This window comes from Haemorhous mexicanus, chromosome 2 (genome assembly GCF_027477595.1).
Source record: "Haemorhous mexicanus isolate bHaeMex1 chromosome 2, bHaeMex1.pri, whole genome shotgun sequence".
NCBI lineage: Eukaryota > Metazoa > Chordata > Aves > Passeriformes > Fringillidae > Haemorhous > Haemorhous mexicanus.
The window spans coordinates 71541634-71555489 of record NC_082342.1 but is presented as its reverse complement, the minus strand read 5'-3'; the positions used below and the strand labels follow the sequence as shown (position 1 = coordinate 71555489).

The 13856-nt window shown below is 39.2% G+C and overlaps 1 protein-coding gene across 7 annotated transcripts in view; it reads left to right on the top strand.

The window, feature by feature from the left end:
- Positions 1–13856, top strand: part of TBC1D4 (TBC1 domain family member 4) — a 111150-nt gene that overhangs the window by 92264 nt on the left and 5030 nt on the right. For all 7 annotated transcript variants that reach the window (XM_059839148.1, XM_059839147.1, XM_059839150.1 and 4 more), the window contains 7 exons: positions 622–782; positions 1693–1902; positions 5491–5649; positions 6989–7147; positions 7591–7835; positions 10614–10773; positions 12987–13156. In XM_059839148.1, coding sequence (XP_059695131.1) covers positions 622–782; positions 1693–1902; positions 5491–5649; positions 6989–7147; positions 7591–7835; positions 10614–10773; positions 12987–13156 — 1264 coding nt within the window. The remainder of the gene's footprint in view (positions 1–621; positions 783–1692; positions 1903–5490; positions 5650–6988; positions 7148–7590; positions 7836–10613; positions 10774–12986; positions 13157–13856) is intronic.

The following is a 13856-nucleotide window of genomic DNA, read 5'->3' as shown; positions in this document are numbered from 1 at the left end:
AGATCTGCCCTCTGTTTGCAGGGTCTCTGTTCCTACAGCTGATGAAACATTAGGACATGTGTCCCCATTTATCCAAGTGAAGCATCCACTTCTTGAAGCTTAGGAAAGAGACTATATGAGATGGCAGAACATTGTCTCCAATGAAATATTCACCTGTGAGCTCAGCATGACATTTATAATGGCACTACATGGAGTGCTGTGCTCCACTGGAGCACCATCTCTGCTTTTAGGTGTGTTACATCAGATCGCTCCCAGAAGACTGATGTATAGCAAAACAAAACCCATTGCTGTCAAAGTTAGAGGCAAAGTATTACCATGTTTCTCTCTTAGCTTCTCAAAAAGTTAAGCTTTTATTCTGAGCTTCCAGCTGAGCCCTGTATGAATGCTCTGAATGCTTCCTGGTGGTATATAGTGCAAACTTCACGGCACTGTGCACAAGAAAACAATTGGGCACTTCAGCATTCAAGGTGAAGCTCACACACAGCACGCTTTGCCTTCTTAAGCTTCCCCACAAATGCTCCTGCAGGTTTGGTTATACGTTAGACAGAGTTAATAAAGAGTTTTTTTCCCCTACAAGGAATACTGACTTTAAATACCCCATCTGCTTTTTCTTTCCTTCAGTGATGGGGAGGGAAAGAAAAGAACATCAACCTTCTGCAGCAGTGAATCTCTAAATGCTGCGGGGGCCACGCTCACACCTCGCCGCATCTCCTGGCGGCGGAGAATATTCCTGCAGGTAGCTTCACCTATGAATAAATCTCCTTCCAAGATGCAGCATCCAGGTCTGTGTGTGCTTTTAAAGAAAATAAACAAGCAGTTGTTACTTAATACTGTAGTGAACTGCAGCATGTGATAATAAGAAAGGGAGAAGGGAGTCAGTGTGGTACAATATTCAGGCTAGAACCTCGCCAGAGATCAATTGTGCTCATTTGGCTTTAGACTATTTAGTTTTTTGTTGCTTTGAAGAGAGGATTTTGGCATCAAAATCAAATGAATTGCAATCTACCATAGCTGCTGTAGCAAAGAAAATTAAGACAGGTCTCTTACTGACAAAGATTATATTTTTAACAGTTAGGAAACTTTTACCCTGACCTGTGTACATAATAGGAGTGTTTTGGTAAGTTTTATATCTTGTCCTTGTAGTGCACATAGCACCTGTTGCTTGTGTTAATAATGCTTACAGCTTTAAGCCATTTAAGGTAGAAAATTCCTGAAATAGCTGAAATCATGCTATTCATAAATTCCCATTTGGCAGAAATCAAAACCATAGGCAAATGGTAAGCTCTATAGTTAGTGGCCACAAATTGCTATAGCACTCTCTGTAGTGCAGGTTAGCAGGTGGAAAAAGTAGCTTTAATATTGAACCCGTGGTAAATCATAGCAGTAAACAAGCTCAACTCTAAAGAAGGCTTTATGTATAAATGCCTTGTGGTAACTGGAAGGAGCTGGCAGGGGAAAGGTTTGAAATATGGGTGATCCTTTATCTAACTCTACCTAATTTAAATATAACTTTATTAATGTAAACAAAACACTGAAAAAAATTCTCTACTGTTGCACTGCATTTTCTCTGGTTTTGGAATCAGCAAGTGACTGCTGAATGTGAAAGACAGCTATTTTTGTTCTGCTATGACAAATTTTCATGATGTGTCAAACAGTCTGAGTTTCTTGTAATAGCTTTCTGATTCTTTGCAGATGGTCATGATGGAAGTGAATTGTTACCCTTATCCCCTCTTGCTCCACCCCTGGAGGAAGACCCTCTTGTTCTAGTATTGCAAAATGAGGATGGTCCCGATAAAATTGGAGAGAGGAAAAACTCAGAAGAACTACAAAGTCTGTGGAGAAAAGCCATCCATCAACAAATTCTGTTACTTCGAATGGAAAAAGAAAACCAGAAGCTGGAAGGTTAGCTATTTAGAAAATACCCCTACAAGCTATTGCAGATTCTGCTGCCTGAAGATGAAAATTGTTCTGGTGTTGGGCACCTCAAACAAAGATGTGGTTCTGTAACTTTTTAGTTAACAGTACTAGAAAAAACCTGTGTTTTCCTAGTCCTCTCTCACAGTCTACCAGGTTCTCTGTCTACCTGACTTTAAATGAGTAATCTTAGTGATAGAAGAAAGTGATAAATTTTCCTCTTTGGGTTAGACAAAGAATGCTACAGTCTGTGTTGTATCTGTCTGAAGTCTAGGAATTCTAATGTGAAGTGGAGTGAGGAGAACAGGTGCTGTGTGAACACTTAGGTATGATAAACCTTACCCTTTCTATCTCGTTTCAGTCCTTTGCAGCTCATGGCCTTTCTCTCCAGGCTTTTTGTTCTTCATTAACCACATCACAGTGGTTATTTATTAATGCTTGAATCCAAATATGATTTTTGAGCAACTGGTTCTTGAGGTATGTCAGAAAGTTCTGGTTTTTTGGAGCATGAGCACTGTACACTGAAAATGGAGTGCTGTTAGTGAGGGATCTGAAGTCGACCATTCTGATTGTCAGCTGCCTCAGCTTCTGGCTAGGACATTTTATTAAGGCTGGTCAAGGCTCACACAAATAAAAGATGGGATGCAATGTCTATCCTAGCATATATAATTCTTCAGTATAATAGACTAACAAGCTTTTGGTGCAAGCTGAAAATTCCACGTGTCCTCTCTACAACTGCTGCCTTCATCTTATCCTTTATGCTGTATAGCCTATATGGTAGTCTGATTCTTCACACTACCATACTACTTCAAACATAATGATCTTGTTAAGATCAGTTAATTCTTTTTCCTTCTTTAGGCTTGCTTACTGGGAAGGCAGGGAGAGGAAAGAAAAGCATCAGGGCAGAAGTCTTTCCATGTCCCTACAAGTGTACATCCTTGAGTGTATTTCCTACACGTGTCATGTATTTCTCGGTGCTGTTTCTCTCTGCAGTTTGTCTCCCTGTTGACACACAGTTCTGTGGAAACCCCTAGATTCATAGGGAACATCTAGAGAGAACTTCAGCCAAAATCTTCATTTCATAAACCATTTTAGCAAATAGTCTATTTTTGTGGGGTAAGCTGGAGATCTGCTGTGGTGACTAATTTAATGTTATTCCCTCTGATACTTTGAACTGCTGAGGGATAAACTCTTTGCTATACTTACCCTCTGTGGCTGAGGGTACTGAAAACTCTTAAATCAGTCCAGTTCCTTAAGACTCAGTTACAAGTTGCTTCCATTCTGTAAGAGGTATGTAGAAATCAAGTTCTTCCTACCTGATCCTTCATGGTGAAAACAGGAGTGTTGGCAGTGGAGATGCCACACTGGCACACATTTGCTAGCCCACATCCTTGGTTTGTGCTCTGAGGAGCATGTCTCCATTCTTGTATTCAGGTTCATGAGTACCCCTGCTGAAACTGGTGCTCTTGCTAGCTTGAATTCATCATCTTATTTTCAAAGGGTGAAAAGCAAACTGTTCTAACACCTATCTCTAGGTTTCCTTCCTGTGGGCTGTTACAGCATGGGACATTTTATGGACAGGACATAGGCAGAGCTGATACATTCCAAACAAGCGTAGTTTCAGGTGGTTCTTGGCATTCAGCCTACAAGTAAATGTACATCTCAGGAAAGGGAAATGTAGTAACAGAAATGCAGAAATTTCTTTACTTGAAGCCAGGTTCCAGCTGTGAATTTATTATCTGTATGTATTAGACTGGTTTAAGACTGGAATTGCTGTGAAACTGTTTCTAGTGGATTTCTGTTAATCATTTGTTGACTTTTATGTACAAAATATTAATAGAACCTCTTTTCCTATTCCTTTTGCTGTCGAGGAGACTTGAATGCTATTAGCTCTTTATTTTACAGAAGGTAAGTTCTCTCAATTGCACAAACTTGCTTTCTTTTTCTTTTCCTTTCTTTTTTTCTGAGAAGCTAGAAGCTCCTTTTTCCAGCAGGTCACCTAGAAATACAAGAGCTGCAAAAAGTAGCAGGCCACCTAGCAATGATTAGGAAAAATGTTAACAAGGATGGCTGAAAACAACAAAGGATGGGGTAGTAGGGAGGGCACGTATGATCGACAGGCAAACTTGCTGGCTTTCACTAGGGCTAACTGCACAGTTAATGTGGGAGTTTGTTGTCACCCTGAAATATGTTACTGCTGGCTTGGATCTGTTGCATGCTGCTTAGAAGAGTGAGAATTCTTGGGTGAAGTCATACAGCAGCAGTAGGGCAGCATTTGAAATCGCCCCAGCTGAACTGCACATTCCTGTGGTAAGACCACACCCATTTTTATGGCAGGGCACTGCACTTTGCATAGTACCTGCTTCTGCAGGGGCCCCTCTAGTCCTGAATGGGTAAGGTCTCAGAGGTGTAACATTGGGCTTTTGGAAATAATTTGTCATTTTTGGAGTGGGCTGGGCAATGATCATGTGGATTGATCCAATATTGACTCTAGCTGAAGTGAGATGAGTAGGCAAAGGAACAGATGGTCTTGTTTTGCAGGGTGTATGAAATGTGAGTGAGAGTTTGCTTTCACCTAGAGGTGATGGTGGGAAAGGGGATACATTTGGAAGAGAAAGGGGGCTTCTGCAAGAAGTAGTGTGCGCAGATCAAGGTGAATTTGGGATAAACTCAATTGCAGCTCAGAGGTGCTGTTGTGAAATGTACAGTTACTCCAATGACAGTTAAACATATCTCTCTGAATTAAGACACATTCAAGTCACTGTTTCAGTTTTTTGTACCAGTAGTTAGAGGAACTGGAGTATTTTTCTGCATGTGCATCATGAAGCATAAAATACCCAGAGGTAATTTCTTAGTAATGGAAATGAAAGCTGCTTCTCCATGAAATGCCAGGGTGACAATGCAGCTTTATTTCAGAAGTAGCATAATAAATACTTTGTACCAGGTAGTTCTGTGCAGCAAAGCTTTTAAGTTAATAACAGCAAGAGTTCTGTGCTTCAGCACAAATGTGTCTTTTTGGATATGGTTCATGCTGGTTCATTCTGTTTGCACTAGCCTGCCTGATGATGCCGGTGCCAAGAGCTCTTCTCGCTCTCTTAAGGGACATGTAAGAACTGGAATCAGTGTGACTGACTTCAGTTCAGAAGACTTGCCTAGCTTGCTTGCCTAAATCTCCAATACAAACATTCATATGTTTGGGACTTTCCATACTCAAAACAGTTGTAATGTTCAATAAAAACAAGAACAAAACAACCAAAGGTGTTTTTGCAGAGCAGGTGCTGTGATATTTTGTTGAGTGGGTTTTTTTTTGCTCCAAGGTTTAAAAAAAATTTTATGTGCTTAATGAAATGCTAATATTCATGACCCAGTAAGAGAACTTAAATTGTTATATGCAACATCTTATGACAACTGGCCCCAGCTAAGCTATAAACTAAAGAATTCTAGATGTATTTATCACCAGTCTGATTGTTGGATAGATATATCTGACTTAAATGGGGTATGTGTATTTGTTGTTATCTTGTTATTTTCTGATATTCTGGTTTTCCATGTGCTCTTCCTTTTTGTTCTGTGTTCTAGCAAGCAGAGATGAGCTCCAATCAAGAAAAGTAAAACTGGACTATGATGAAGTTGGCACATGTCAGAAAGATGCCATAAATATTTGGGATAAGAAGTTACTAAACTGCAGAGCCAAAATCCGATGTGACATGGAAGATATTCATTCCACTTTAAAAGAAGGTATTTATGTAGGAGGGCTTTTAGCTCTGAAGTCTCAAGATGGTATTTTTTTTTTCCCTTTTGATACCAACAGAAATCAGCAATACACTTTTTCCAGTAGCAAAAAATTGCCTTCTTTTCACGGAGGTGCTGCCTTCTCCTGCAGAACAGAAAATAGGTTCTGCTGTGTCTGCAGGTTGCAATGTCAGCAGTGCAGAAACATGTACAGTCATAGTCCTGAAAGCAGCATCTTGTTTCCATGTGTGATTACATTCAAGATTGAACTTGGAGCCTCTGCAGCCAATGCTATGACCTTTTGGTTTCTGCTCAGTGGATCCAATTCTGAGTTTCAGATGTTCTGATTTTACTTGCTTACTGTGAAGGCAGGACCATTATATCTACTGTGGACTTTGCCCAAAACCTAGAGGAATCAGAGCCAAGTTTTTGAGAGTCTGGAGTACGGTCACTTTGTATTTAATTTCCTGGAGTAAAAGACACTGGGAATTTTGTCTTGAAGTAGATATTCCTGTGGACTAGCTGTAGGCCAAGAGGGTATCCAGAGGGTCTTGTTAGTATAATGTAGTGGTAGGGCCTGATTACACTGCTCTGCCCTCTTCTATAGAATCTCATGTCTGTGTTACAGATGCTGTAAAATAATTCAGTGCAATCTGGCTGTGGTACAGAAGGGAAGTTTAAATTGCTACCAAAGTAAATTGTTGTAGATATAAAGCAGTTCCTGTTAGTGACCTGCAGAAGTCTGCCAACAAATTATTTACCTTGATACCCTGTTTTCTGCTGTTGGATTGCAGTTCAGAGTTGGGAACAAGGATATGGTTTTTAACTTGTCTTCTTGTTAAATAATTCTTTACCTGGAAGGTATTAGTAGAGTTGATATTTTGAGTTTCAAAGGTTGCTTTACAGAGTCAGATATCGAAGGGGGATGTATCTCCCCACATCTATGGACTGACATGGGCAATCCTTTGCAAAGGGAAAGAGGAGTTGGACTTCCCCAAATTTTACACTTGTGAATTTAGTTCAGCTTTTCTAAACAGATCATTCTACATTCTGAGTGTGGTTGTGCATCTTTTCCTGCTGGAGACTAACAGAAGTGGCAAGGCAAGGGATGTCTGTACCTCAGTTGCCCAGGATATGCTCAGTGTAATTGCCCTTAAGTTTGAAGTTCATGTTTAGTTTGTGGGACTGAGCCATGGCTACTGAGTGACCACACTGCAGAATGGAGTTCACTTTGTAAGGGATCCTCCAGAGTGGTTCAGCCAAAATTATGACAAAGCAAATTCTTTTGTTGTAGCACTAAAAGCATCCCTCTGCTTAGGCCTCTTGTTTTTTGACTGACATGCAGGCGTACCAAAAAGTCGTCGGGGAGAAATTTGGCAATTTTTGGCTGTGCAACACCGAGTCAGGCACAGGCTGCCAAACAAGCAGCAGCCTCCCGACATCTCTTACAAAGAACTTCTGAAACAACTGACTGCTCAACAGCATGCCATCCTTGTAGATCTAGGTAAGTCTGTCTGTTCTTTCCCACTGGTTTGTGGGCCTTTGAGTGAAAAACACATCAGTCATAAAGGAAGCTGCTGCTGAAGATGGATGCTGCTCTGTGAGCTCCATTTTCTATGTCATCAGGATACATTCTGTGTATGCCACTTAGAGTCCTATTAGCAGATGATTTCTTAGGCTGTGCCATTCATATTTATGCCCTTTTCCATCTGTCTGAAAAGAGAAATCAGCAACTGCTTCTGCAAGTTCTGTGCAGATGAGAATATTAAGTGGGTTCAAAAGGTACAGTCCAAAATCAGTGATAAGATACAGATTGATCTGACTGAAGGCAAGCTGCCTATGAAAGCAAAGAGAAGTGGTCTGAGTGAGGAGAAATGCCATTTGTCAGATGGATTGGGATTTTTCTTCAGAGGAATTGAATCAACTACTCCTCTCTTTTTACATCAGGACGGACATTTCCTACACATCCTTACTTTTCCACTCACCTGGGAGCAGGACAGCTATCACTGTTTAACCTCTTGAAAGCATATTCTTTGCTGGACAAAGAAGTTGGTTATTGTCAAGGTATAAGTTTTGTAGCTGGAGTGCTGCTTCTACATATGAGTGAAGAGCAGGCCTTCGAAATGCTGAAATTCCTCATGTATGACCTTGGCTTCCGTAAACAGTACAGACCAGACATGATGTCCCTACAGGTAAGTCAGCCCTTCTGGAGCAAACCAGAGTTTTAAATTACCTTTAGCCCTTACAGGGGTTGCTTAGGTTCTCCAGGGCCTTATGAAGCCTCTTATACTGTTTTGGAGGGTTTGAGGTACATGTATATTTTACTGTCAAGCCCCTCTCTGTCTTTCAATTTGCAAACAGAGAAGTTTAAAACTTGCAGAGTTTTTCCTGTTTCACCGCCCTGTCATCTCTCCAGAAATTCTGCTTTCTGCTGTTTTACCTTTCTTTTTCTCTTCCTCACTGCTCTCTCTTCCTTATGCTGGAAAAAAACTGATATGCTTTGTCATCTATAGATGGAGTTTAAAAATTAATTAGAATTTGTTTTTCTTCAGTCCGTGAGCACTTGCATGTAAATTTCTCTCTTGTAAGGCCAAGTCAAGTCAATAGTGACACACAGTGGCCAGTCAGTGTATTCTGCAGGCATTTGTGCTTGAGGCTGCTCTGCCCTGACTCCTCATTTCAGCTCTTTCTCTCGTTGTCTTCTACTCCATCACCCTCAACAGAGGGTGATGGAGTAGAAGATGAATTTTTAAGAGTTTAATTATCTTATGCAATGATGCATGCTCTGCAGTATTATTTAACAGCTAGCTATAGATACTCAAGACTGTTTAGGAGGGAGACAAATTTTTTCAGACCTGTATAAATTTTAGGGTTTAAAGTTTGAGAAGTCTTTCACCTTGACATGCAACTCTCCCCTGATTTGAATAATTATAATATGCTATAAACCCTTTATATTATAAAGGAATACAACACTGATGAATTAAAGCTTCTATAATCCACAGTGGAGGAAGAGAAAACAAAGCAGCAGATAGAAAAGTCTCACTTTTTTCCCATGTTCCCTGCATAGTAAACACTTAAGTAAAACCAAAGGGAGAGTTTCATCCCACTTTTCATGACCAGTCACTTTAGGTCATGCTTATTTGGCAAATGTCCAGAGCAACGAAATAGATTGTAGTTAAAGAAACTCTATGTGCTTATTCTAAAAGCACTAGAGGACTGTGGATGTAAGTATGCTATAACAAGTTTGGTTTTAATGAATTAAGAGTGAGCAGCCATAAAAAGAATTGTTTTACGTCCCCTTGTTCCATTTCCCTGCACAAATATGTTTTAAACCAGTGAGGGTCAAAGTGTGATAAATGCATGTTTGTGGGGTTTTTTCCCCCTAGTAGATGCTCTCTAAGTTAGTGTGTGTTATACTGCAGTTGTAGACTTCCAACAGGTGATGATTTGAGAGCTTTCACATGCCCAGGATTTGACATTTTCATTCAAATGAGTGTGATTGTTTCATTGGCAGAACCTCTCAGTAAGAGCACTCTTAAATTTGAGAAAGTTTATGACTAGTAGTACTGTTTGTCTTTTGAATTAAATGACCTGTCTTTCCCCACAGTTTGTTTCTAGGCAGTTCTTCTGTTAAAGTAAAGTTTTGTCTGCTCAGGACAAACTAGGCAAGAAGACTTAGAGGATCTTACTATATTTAGGTTATTTTCTAATAGGAGTAGAGTACTGCAAATTCTTTTGCATTTACAGTAGTGAAACACAGGCAAGCTTATAGGCTGAATTGGCTTCAGTCCTATAGAAGAAAAATGTTGAATGATTCTTCAGGATAATGAAAACTTATTAGACTTAGAATTTTTTAATTGTTGTCTGGAAAAAGTAGTAATCTAAATCTTTAGTCCATAATGAACTATCCCAATTGTTTTACTGCTCTGTGATGCAATTTTGACTTCACACATGTGTTTTGTATTGACACTGTCCCAACTGGGCTTAATTGGTATCTTACACAATTTAAGCAAGAACTCAAATGCATGCACAAATTTAGCTGATTTGCCTAAATTAAAGTGATCCCTCTGCTTGTGTGCAGTGCTGATGAACAGGTAGTTTCAAGAGCACTCAACTTTGGTAGGGAACAAGCATGAACTCTAAATCAGGAAAATAGCTGAATTTAAAGTCATTTTCTTGTTGAGGATCAGATTCACCTTAAGCATAAAGCACTGTTGACAATAAAACTGGACCTGACAACTAATCAATATATGTCTGCTTCTTCTGCTTTCTGAGAGGAGCATTGCAAGGAAATAACTTACCACAGAGTGATATTTTTAGCCATGAAGAGCACCTTTTAACCATTTTCCCTTGTAACCTTTTATAGCTTGTACAGCAACACTTTTTTGCATCAGTATCTTAAATTGCACAGGACCACTGGGAGATGTGCTGGGAAATATATAGGTGGTACACCTCTGTAAAATGTATTCTGTGGGTACAGAAACTGTCTAAAGTTGTGATGACTGTAACATTGGAGTTTTAAATGCAGTAAAATTAAGGCCAAAATTCAAAGAATGAAAGCTGAAATATGTAAATTTAGTCACAACTCATGGAGAGTTTTGACATCTTGGAAGGGGTACAACTACTTTCGTTCCTGTAAGACTGAAAGTTCTGGTTGGTTGACAAAGTTGGAGCAATATATTCCCTTCTTACCTAAACCTATGAATCTGAAATGTACTTCATTAGTAATCAGGTTCAAACTGTTCTTTGTTATTGACTGCCCTGTTGGTTTTAATTCATTAGTGGCAGGTTGTTTATACATGAGGAAATACCACTTGAGGCCCCGGGAGGCAATTCAGCTTCATTTTGCTGTGCCATCTGTACTGCAGTTAATTTCCCTTGAATGAAATAAGAATAATTGTGAAAACTGAGTAAAGCTGAACTTTTGTTTCTTTACTTTCTCCCCCCTCCAATCCCCTCATGCACTGTAGATTCAGATGTATCAGCTCTCAAGGCTTCTACATGATTATCACAGAGACCTGTATAATCATCTTGAAGAGAATGAAATCAGTCCCAGTCTTTATGCTGCACCGTGGTTTCTTACACTGTTCGCATCTCAGTTTTCATTGGGATTTGTAGCCAGAGTCTTTGGTAAGAAAGTTTATTCTATTGAAATAATAAACAAAACAATATCCATTGTGTTTTGAAGCACTCCAGGAGTAGTTTTCTACATGCTGAGGACATTTGGGGTGTCTGTTGTGGGTGGCAAGTAGCAACACTTTGCATGATGGGATGTCAGCTCCTTCTTAAAAGAAAGATCCAAAAGGTATTTATTGAAACATCAGACTTGAGCAAATAATTATATCTTCTTTTCCTACCTAAGAGACTTTTGAAGTGTAAACAGCAGAAAGTTTATTGTTGCAAATGTATTTTATGCAAATGTGTTCAGTTTATATCAATAGAAAAGTTCATCTTGCCAAACTCGCAAACTGGAAAAAGAAAATGCATTTCTGAATTCTGATTCTAAAGTGCTTTCTAAAAAAATTTAAGCAGATTTGAACTTAAAGGCTGGTTTCGGTATTTACTTATATATTGAACAATTTCCAATTCATAATATGCCTCTGGTTTCATTTAGATCGTTTTTTTATTAAAAACTCCTCTTCAGGTAACATCTAGTACAGAAGCCTAAATATTGATTATTCCTGGTAGGGTTTACAGTATCAGGATGTCAAGTAATTTTTTTTTGTGTTCTTTTCTTATCCATAAGAACTTCCAGCTTAGTCAAATCTCTAGTGATGCACCTTTTTAAAAAAAAAAAAATTATTTATTAATGCAAAACTCCCTGTACCTGTATATGCACCAAGAATCTAAATGCACATGTAAGGTACTTCCTCATAAATCAGATACTTTTTTCCCCTTTGATATTTCTGTTTTCATATGGCACCTTTTGTCCTTTCTTAGGAAATTCAACCTTTGTCTCATGTTTTAATACTGGAGTCTGTTAGGTTCTCAGTTTGTGTGGTGTTGGCCTGGGGGCGGGAAGAGGGTTTTGGTTAGTTGGGTTTGATTTTAAATTTTTAATTTTTTTTTTCACTCGGTGCTTTCTCAGTTGCAGAGGGTTTTTTTCCATTTACAGCAAACACTTTTTGGCTGCTGTCTGGGTGAAAAAATGATTGGTGTATCTCTTTCTCAGTGGTGTATCAGTCATGAGAATATCTGTTTCCCAGTGGGATTTCTGAATTCTAGGACACTTGAGCATTTTATGTTTCTGTCTTTTTTGTTGCTTGTTTTTTTTTTTCCTAAATGAATTTTTTATAGATGGGGAAGATGGGAAGGAGTTTTGGTGTTCACTTCTCTGTAAATAAGCTGAGCAAGGCATGTTCCCATTTTAAAATTGAAAAGTTACTGTGTTATTTTAATTCTTAATGCTTTGAATTCCTGAATTTTCAGTGTCTTATGGGCCATTGCCATATACCAGGAACAAATGGCTGTTGTCTACCCTTCACAAATTATATACTTATATTTATACTGTTTGAATGTCCATCATAGACTTGAGAAGGGAGAATTTCAGGAGCTGCATTTGAGGGAGATGGCTGCCTCATCAGTGTCCTTGTGCTGCTGTGTGATCCTGGATTAGGCCAGAGATGACCTCTTGAGTATCAGGATCAGGAACTGAATTTCTTCAGTTCAGCGTAGCCCTGAACAAACACCCTGTGATGTGACAGAGCCAGCAGCTCAGGAGGTTTATTTGAAATGCCCATGTGCTGCCTTCATCGCAGTAACTTCAAATCCACCACTGATTCTGAGGCAGAATCTCTATTTACTGTCCTCAAGATTCCCATTTCTGTACAGTCTGTATCTACTGACCTGCAGAGCCCTGACTTTCCTCTCTTATCCATGTAATTATGCCTCAGATAAGGGTTTGGGGCTTAGATTATAGCCAATGGGATCACTACTATGAACTTTGAAAATAATATAACTGGTGAAATCAAAATGTTTTTTTTTTTAAGGACTATCTTCTGCCTGTAGAAAAGAGTTATGTTGTGATTTACTCCCCAGTTGCTTTTCAGTCACAGGAGCACTTAAAACCAGTTAGCAGTTGGTTAAAGTCTGTGGCAGACAGTGAGGAAATGCTTATTGCAAATAACTGCTACAGATGTAATAAGCATGCAGTATTTTCTGTAAGATGAAAGAAAATTCACGCTTTATCCTCCTGTTGAAATAAGACAGATTGCACTTCTGAGCTGAATACATCTGCACTGTGATTGATTGCAAAGAACATCCCAGTAAATATATGTCTTAATCCAGTGACTCTAGCTCTCATTTTCAAAATTAAAATAATTTAAAATTATTTTCTCTTTTAGACATTATTTTTCTTCAAGGAACAGAAGTCATATTTAAGGTAGCACTGAGCCTACTTAGCAGTCAAGAGACATCTATAATGGGATGTGAGAGTTTTGAGAACATTGTTGATTATCTTAAAACCAGTATTCCAGATATGACTAAACCTCAAATGGAAAAAATAATTACTCAGGTAAGGATGTTTTTCTCTTTACTTTTTCCCCCCATTTTTAGTTTACTTTTAAAGAATCATGCCTACACTATATGCAAAAGTCTTCTCAGAAGAAGATATGTAAAGCTTCTTGAGAAATACTGTCAGTGGCTGGAATCTTCATATCTATAACTTAATTTGCACTGCATTGAAGCTGCAAATTGAGAATGAGCCTGTCCAGCACTTTATTGAGAAACTGCGAGCAGCACTCCCCCTTCAGGTGGTAGTTCAGAGATAACAGAAGAGCTCTAGAAAACCATGTCCGTGTGCAGGAGTGGAGTAAACACTTGTGCATTCCTGTGGCTTGTTAAGGTTTGACTCTTTCAGGTGCTGTTAGATAAGAATTCATTTTTAGACAATGTACATCTTCATTTCCTCATTTCGTAGACTGTCATTGCCATGCTAAACCTGTGTCAGGCACTTGGGTGTCTTTCACAACTCATTGATTCTGGGAATGATAGAGATGGTAGTTTAACACTTTTAATACGCTTAGACATTAAATCTGTTCTGTGCTCTGCATGGGCTGCAGAGCAGCCCTGCTGTGTGGGCAGGGTAGAAATGGCTTTGTGCAAAGCCAGGTCTGATAGAGTAAGAATGGGTTATGTTGCCTGCAGAGCTGAATGTGATTACATGCAGGGCAGGGCAGGGCAGCTCAGCTCTGCTGGCCTGGGGGGCGCTCCCA